The 8518-nt window shown below is 37.0% G+C and overlaps 1 protein-coding gene across 1 annotated transcript; it reads left to right on the top strand.

The window, feature by feature from the left end:
• The first annotated feature begins 7360 nt into the window (after positions 1 to 7360).
• On the top strand, positions 7361 to 7816 carry LOC122299021. Its single transcript, XM_043108856.1, has one exon. The coding sequence runs from the start codon at positions 7361 to 7363 to the stop codon at positions 7814 to 7816; it is 456 nt and encodes a 151-aa protein (XP_042964790.1).
• The last annotated feature ends 702 nt before the right edge of the window (positions 7817 to 8518 follow it).

Genomic DNA, 8518 nt, shown 5'->3' with positions numbered 1-8518 from the left:
AAAAAAATAAAAAAATCTTGTAATTAGACCATGTGAAAGATCTTCTACGTACATTAGCTAGTATAAAGATTTATATATTAGTCTTCTTTTTTCAAAAACTTTTTTGGCAGTTGTAATGGGTGATAATATAGTTGTCAGTTGATGTGTTGACACACCAACTTATAAATAATAAAACTCTATATCTTTTTATATGAAAAACGTGACTCATTGAATGTTCTTTGTCCTTGTATTGGCAGGAATGAATATGAATTTATACATAAAATCATTCAACGGGTGGACTCAACAATAGTTAAATCTACATACCAGTTAGACATTGTTGAGTATCCAATTGGACTAGAGTCTTGTCTAAAAGACTTGAATACTAATTTAGGAATTGGAAGGAATGACATTACTCTCATGATAGGGATTTATGGAACTGGTGGAATTAGTAAAACAACTATTACTAAAGCAGTCTTTAACTCAATTGGACAACAATTTGAAGCTAGATGTTTTCTAGCAAATGTTAGAGAGATTTTGAGTCGAGAGGACGGTCTGGTCAAACTGCAAGAAAAACTTCTTTGTGAGCTCTTAGGAAACTTTGGAAGTTTTAATATTGGCTATGTTGGAGGTACTAATCTTATAAAGCATAGGCTTCGCTCTAAAAGGGTACTTCTAATTCTTGATGATGCGAATGAGTCACGCCAATTAATAGAATTAGCTGGAAATAACAATTGGTTCGGTCTAGGAAGTAGAATAGTAATAACAACAAGAGATCAACATCTATTAACTTATCATCAAGTTGATTCAACGTACGAAGTGCAGGGATTGGACGACAACCAAGCTATGTATTAGAAGAAAATATGGTAAGATCACATAAATAAAAACCTTTGAATTTACATTTGTTTTATGTTCACAAGTGAAACTCCCAAAAAAAGGTTGAAGTAACTCGTTGGTGCATGTGTGTGTGTGTATATGATTATATTTTCTTTTCTATTCATAACTGTGACCAATGCAACTCAAACTGTTGTTAAGTTTTGGTAGTTTTCTATGTGGAAAATGGTTAACCTACAACTCTTGCAACCTCTTAAGAACAGTTTTGTAAAGTTAAATTTTATTTTTATTGAAATGGCGTGTTAGCTTTAGTCGATTGCAAAATGGATTATAAAAGAGTTGGGATGTATATCATGCCCATTGGTCCAATTCTCTTCTCAAAAAATTATATCATTTGTTTTAATGAAACTTTCTGTAGTTTAGTATTAAACTTAATTTATATAAATGAAATAGAAAAATAGAAACAAAAAAACTTAAATTAAAAAAGAGCCACCGCCCTTTGTTGTGGCAGTCCAGAGCCACCATTAATGGTGGCCTTGTCGAAACAACACACAAGGGCGACCCATTGTGGGTACTGGCCCAAATGATTTGTTTTATAATTATTTATTATGTTATTTTTACATTATTTTCATTTTTTTTTATCTTTTTCTGAAATTAAGTTTTCATTTTTCTTATAATTTTTAATATTAAGTTTTCATTTTTCTGAATATTTTTCTATTTTTTAGCTTGTATTAATGTTAATTGACTTGATTCTTCGAAAATTAATTTATTGAAAATTTCATTTCAATAATTTAAGCTTAATTTGTTATGGTTTCTTAGTGTTTCCATGGTACTAAAAGAAGAATTTTTAATTTGTTATGGTTTCTTAGTGTTTCCATGGTACTAAAAGAAGAATTTTATGATTTGATTTTGTTGGGATACTAATTGCCTTTGTCTTCGTAGGGAGCAAACAAAATTGAAGCGATTTTGTTAGATTTTCCTTAAGGCCCTAACATGATATGCTTGCATTCCGAGGCATTTATGAAGATGAGGAATCTTCGATTGTTTAGAAACCGGAATGCATAATTTTCTGTAGGACCGAATTATCTCTCTAATGAGATAGGAGTGGTTGATTGGTCTCAATATCCTTCATCATTTTTGCCTTCTAATTTTTGTGGAAATAACCTCGTTGAATTTAAAATGCATCGGAGCCTCATCAAGGAGTTCAGCAGCCTAAAATTCAAGGTACCACTATTATTTTCAATATTTCTTTCTTTAAAACTATGAAACAGAAACTTCATTGAAGCTAATACATTTCTTTTATTTAATTTGGATAGAACTTGATAGATATGGATTTAAGTGTTTGTAAATTCTTAACAAAAAATCATGATCTTTCAAGTAGCCCAAATTTAGAGAAGTTGAATCTTGGACATTGTGTGAACTTAGTTGAGGTTCATCATTCCATTGGATTCCTTGATAAGCTTTGGACATTTTCTGTTAGTGGATGCTAGAAGCTTAGGATTTTACATAAAAGATTCAAGTTGAGATCTCTACGTTTTTTTGGTCTTGAATATTGCTCAAGTCTTGAAGACTTTCTAGAGATTGAATGTGAAATGGAGTTTTTACATGGGTTAAATCTTTTTGGCACTAGCATAAAAGAACTACCTTCATCAATTGAGAATCTCAGAGGACTTCAAAAGTTATATATGGTCCGCTCTAGTCTAAAAAAACTACCTTTATCAATCGGCAACCTTACTCAGCTTGAAGAATTATATGCAGAAGGCTGCATTGATCAGTTGCAAAGTCTACGTATTGTCAAAATCGACGATTATTCACAACCAATAAACATTCGAAAGAAGGAGGAGGATGGTATACAATCCACGCCATCTGTTGTGTCTGTTGCGCCTCTGGCCTGTCTAAAAATCACACAAAACAATAGAGAGACAATATTTAAGTGGTTCGGCAACTTGCCTACGTCCACTAAATGAAAACTCAGTATTTTCAATATGTTTGTATAAAATTACAAACACTCATAAACAAACTCTCTATCTCTCAAAATGCCCTCTGTTCTGGGTTTCCCCAAAACCTATATTTCGCCCACAACCCTCTACTTGATCACTCACCTCAGTGAGGATGATTTTGATCTTCAGCAAATGACCTCCTTTTATAGGGGAAGCCATAGGGGACAAACTCTCACACTTCTTGACCAAGAGGAAGGCTTCTTTCGGTGCAGCAATTTTGGTCAATATTTGCTTCTAGAGAAGGGACTTTCGGTGGGTGGGTGGCTGCAAGTTCAAATGGCATTTCACACTTGGGGGTTTCAAACAATCACCCCCTCTATCCAAGTGTGCCATACTAGGATACTACAAACGGTTGCATCATTCAAATGATTGCACTCCTTCATTGGAATGCTTGTTAGCCATAAGAGATTTCCGCTATCAAATGTATCTGCAGGTATGTCTTCAAATGGATGTTCAGATGCCTCTCCAAATGCATCTTCAAATGCATCAGCATCATCTACATCCACGGAGCTTATAAGGAATTTTCTTCAGAGGAGATTTACAAGTGCTCAACTGCACAATCTCAACTCCCTAGGATTCTTCTTTCGCTCGAGTCCATGAGTCCGCACTCATGTACAACTTGAGCAAATTGAGCTTCGCTCGAGCTGCAGCCAAACGAACAATCTACCTGGTACCTTTACAGCTTTCAAACCAGGCTCCATAATCCTACAATCACACCAATCTCCAACTTGGAGACTGGTTCTCAACATGCCAGCTTCTATCTCCAGCATGATCTCTTATCATCTCTACAATTTTACAGCTCATCTCTTCGAGTTAGAAGACTAACTACAGTGATGCATAACTTTAGTTCATCACGTATAGTGCCTTAATCAACACATCTATATAGGGCAACACATCTCCCACTGCACTGGGAATCAAATGGTCTCGCACGGACCTTGACACATATTAGAGAATCTATTGCTGAGGTCTCCATCTCTGATCTAGGCGACTGACTCCTCATCCTGCTGCTAACATATCCTGTCTTCAGTCGATGTGTCCATCTTGTGCAACTGTTAACTTCGAATTCCATAATCTCCATTCTTGCAAGATTTTTTCTTCATACTGTAGTTCACTACCTTCATTCAGCAGGATATAGCTTAAGGTAGTAACCACCATGGAGGTCTGATCATCTTGGCAGTCATGCGATCATCAACTTTAGGTGTAGATATCTCTGGAACATTTGACGTTTTGTTCCCATCTCTCACACCTTTGCTTCATGTCGTGGTCTAGGGAGATTTCTTCAGGTTTAGATGAGGAAAAGTAAAACTGAGTTCCTTTAACTTCCTCATCTAATTCACACGACCATTATCATGAGCCAAGACCAATGAATCATTCGTGACCTTCCACGCCCTTTTGAGAAAACACACCTGAATGACTGTTGTCTTCAAGCTGTCTTTAACAGCATTGTGCATTCCAAGAAATACGACGTCATGTATTTCTTCAGTCACCATATTCACAATATCATTCTTAGTTTTCTCCTAATTTTAGCAGTCTCTTGTGGCCTATCTTGCCACAATTCCAAGCGAGTCATCTGTTGTCCAGATCTTGACTTGCCTCTGCCGTTATTCATGGACTTTGACTAATCCAAGCTTCTGCCCTGATTATCAACATTCAAGACCAACAAACTCTAGATCTTTCCATGATCTCTTCTGCGCACCTCCTCATCTAGGATAAGATCTCTTGCATTATGAAACTTCAACTTGAACTTCTTTATAGAATTACTCGTAGCCATTCTCATGACCTCCCAACTTTTTGACCACAACGCCAAATACTATTGGGCACCAAAAGTACCTTTTGTCTTTTTGAAGTTGAACAATTTCTTCATCTGCACTTTGTTATTTGCAATTGGCTTTTCAAAAAGAGCCACATTGAGATTCGTTGCGGTTCTCCTCTTAATAAAATTATACTCCATGAGTTGTATGACTGCCAAAACTTGCTGATATAACAAGTTAATCAACATCGTCCAATGATCTGAAATTTGCTCCTCAAACTTCATGATCCCAACTAGCTTAAATCAAGCCCAAAAGAACTGAGTCCGACAATATTGGATTCCAACTGGTTGACATCAAGCCCAAAGCCAATGAGTCTAGCACGACTCCAACTGGCTGAGATCAAGCCTAAAACAAATGAGTCCATCACAACTCCAACTGGTTGCGATCAAGTCCTAAATAAATGAGTACGTCACGACTCCAACTGGTTAAGATCAAGCCCAAAACAAATGAGTCTATCACGACTCCAACTGGCTGTGATCAAGCCCTAAACAAATGAGTCCATCACAACTCTAACTAGCTAAGATCAAGCCCAAAAAAAATGAGTCAATCACGACTCCAACTGGCTAAGATCAAGCCCAAGATTGATATCAATTCTGAACGGTTCAGATCGAAAGTACCGATGGCGAATCCCAACATTTCCACCATACATATGAATCCAGAATGATCCAAATAGTTTGTCAGCACTATTTGATCATCGCAATTGAACTCCAACTGGTGTAGATCAAGCCCAAAATGATCTGCAACTCATGGTCAGTTCAGATCGAAAGTACTAATGGCGAATCTCAATATTCCCACCGTGCGGATGAGTCTGAAATGATCCAAATAGTTTTTCAGCACTATTTGATCATCACAATTAGACCCCGAATGGCTTAGATCTAGCCCAAAATGATTTGCAACTTATTGACGGTTCAGATCGAAAGTACTGATGGCAAATCTCAACATTCCCACTGTACGGATGAGTCCGGAATGATCCAAATAGTTTGTCAGCACTATTTGATCATTACAATTGGACTCTAACTGGAGTAGATCAAGCCCAAAATGATCTGTAACTCATGGACGGTTCAGATCGAAAGTACCGATGGTGAATCTCAACATACCCATCATACGAATGAGTCCAAAATGTTCCAAATAGTTTGTCAGTACCATTTGATCATCGCAATTGAACTCCAACTAGCGTAGATCAAGCCCAAAATGATCTGTAACTCATGGACAGTTCAGATTGAAAGTACTGATGGTAAATCTCAACATTCACATTGTACGGATGCCGTTTGAGGCAACGAATTCGTCTTGACGTGAGAAACATCATTATGTGATCAAAATTTGCTTTCAATCAACTTGATTTTTCTGGACTGTCCAAAGCTCTGATATCAATTTTTGTGCTTCTGGCCTGTCCAAAAAATACACAAAACGATAGAGAGACAATATTTAAGTGGTTCGGCAACTTGCCTACGTCCACTGAAGTGGAAACTCAGTATTTTCAATATGTTTGTACAAAATTACAAACACTCATAAACAAACTCTCTATCTCTCAAAATGCTTTCTGTTCTACATTTCTTCAGAACCTATATTTCACCCACAGCCCTCTGCTTGATTGCTCACCTCAGTGAGGATGATTTTAATCTTTAGCAAATGATCTCCTTTTATAGGAGAAGCCATAGGGGACAAACTCCCACACTTCTTGACCAAGAGGAAGGTTTCTTTTGGTGCAGCAATTTTTGTCAATATTTGCTGCCAGAGAAGGGACTTTTGGTGGGTGGGTGGTTGCAAGTTCAAATGAAATTTCACACTTGGGGGGTTTCCAACAGTGTCTACAGGCGAATTATATGAAACTGCATCAACTACTGCAGAATTGATTCTAACAAATTCAAGCATTTTTAAAGATGCAAGTTCCTCCTCAAGCGCTACTTGGAAATCGCTAGAAGAATTAATTCTTCATTACTGTTGCCTATTTCTTCATGTATATTAATTACTTCCCCGCTTTGTTTAGTTTAGATCAAAGTGTGAATGATATTGTTATCTTTCCAGCTCAAGGCATCAGATTTGCTAGGTTGACAAAACTTTGTTTGAACAATTGCAAGAAACTCAAAGAAATTTTACCTATTCCATCGAGTATATCAACTTTTGAAGCTCGTGGATGCACGTCACTGGAAAGTTTTGCACTATTGTCTAAAATACTTACTAAAAGCAGTGGAACAAATTTTCCTATGCTCCTCAGGATTGACTTGTACGGATGCCATAAACTGCTTGCAAATATGAGGCTGATTCCTTCATGGGAAGAGGTATGTTCGTCCGTCTCTTTTCCTCTTTTTCTTTTTCAACGTGTTTGTGTGGCACCTTGGTTTATAACATGCATTGCTGAAAGTTTTTATATTTTTATATTTATATAACAGAGACATTCTAAGGAACAAAATTGGGTATACCCACTTCAAGTAAGACATATTGACATTATATTTCCAGGAAAGAGGATTCCAAGATGGTTTAGCTATCACAAGGAGGCCCATGATAGTAATCTGTGTGAAATATATATTAATCGACAGCATCATTGGAATGACATAGATGAAATTGTTTTCTATGTTGTTTTTGGGTTTAGAGTTGGGATCATTAACCCAAGAATGGTTGAGGCTCATATTTGTGTTGAAATCCATGATGGATCGGATTGGAAAGACTTTAATAATCAATTTATGAGAGTTTATTGGATGGACTCAGACCATGTATGGATGCACTGGATGCAGAATTACGATGAACAAGTGCAACCCAGTACCAGCGGGTGCAGGGGGAGTATTGAGGGATTCGGATGGAAATATCAAGATGGCGTTTTCAGTGAGTCTGGGCCATGGAACCAATAATTTTGCAGAACTCTTGGGATTGTTGCATGGTATTCAGCTGGTTCAGGAACAAGGGATAGTAGACTTCGATGTTGAACTTGACTCTTGGTTGGTGGTTCACTGGATAAAAGAAAAGAATTGTAAGACTTGGTACCTTGAGGACTTTTGGGAGAAGGTAATGGAGGTGTTGCAGGGACTAAATGTTCAAATATCTCATATATTCCAAGAAGGGAATAAAGCGGTAGATTATTTAGTGAGAATGGGGGCGGAAGGGAGGAATGAGACATTGTGGTCGGTTCAGGAGCTGCCTCTTCTTCTTAGAGGCATTTTACGGCTCGATAAAAATGGACTTCCTTCTATTCGGATGTAGTGTGGTTAGAGAGTTTTGATTTGTTGGGTGTTTATGTTTTTGTTGTTGGCATTGGAATGATTTGGGTAGTTTTTGTAATGCCTTTTTAAAGTTCTCGGTTTTCCTCTGCCATAAGTGAGGGTTAATAAAAGTCGGGGGAGATCACTCTTGGACATGTGATCTTCTCTCTTAGTTAAAAAAAAAAAAGGTTTAGATTTGAATGTGAGTCAGAGCTCGTGGTCTTTAGAAGTGTTGGGATCCATTTCCTAAAGAAGCATGAGTTAAATCTTGAAGACTTTCCAGATGCACAATTTTCTGCATGACCAAATTATCTCTCTAATGAGATAAAAGTGCTTGATTGGCCTCAATATGCTTCGTCATGTTTGCCTTCTAATCTCCGTGGAAATAATCTCGTTGACTTTTGAATGCCTTACGGCCTCATCAAGGACTTAGGCGGCCTAAAATTCAAGGTACAACTATATTTATTTCTTTAAAACTATGAAATACAACTTCATTTGAAGCTAATACATTTATTTTATTTTCTTTGGACAGAACATGACAAATATGGATTTAAGTGAATGTAAATTCTTAACAAAAATTCTCGATCTTTCAAGTAGCCCAAATTTAGTAAACTTGGATCTAGAAGATTGTCAGAACTTAGTTGAGGTTGATCATTCCGTTGGATTCCTTGATAAGCTTTCGAAATTTTCTGCTTATGGTTGC

The sequence above is a fragment of the Carya illinoinensis genome, chromosome 16 (genome assembly GCF_018687715.1).
Source record: "Carya illinoinensis cultivar Pawnee chromosome 16, C.illinoinensisPawnee_v1, whole genome shotgun sequence".
Lineage (NCBI taxonomy): Eukaryota > Viridiplantae > Streptophyta > Magnoliopsida > Fagales > Juglandaceae > Carya > Carya illinoinensis.
The sequence above is the reverse complement of the archived record's forward strand: the minus strand, read 5'-3'. Positions and strand labels throughout refer to the sequence as shown.

Bases quoted from the DNA above. Each gene is read 5' to 3' on its own strand.
- LOC122299021 (XM_043108856.1), top strand. From the start codon at position 7,361: ATGAACAAGTGCAACCCAGTACCAGCGGGTGCAGGGGGAGTATTGAGG.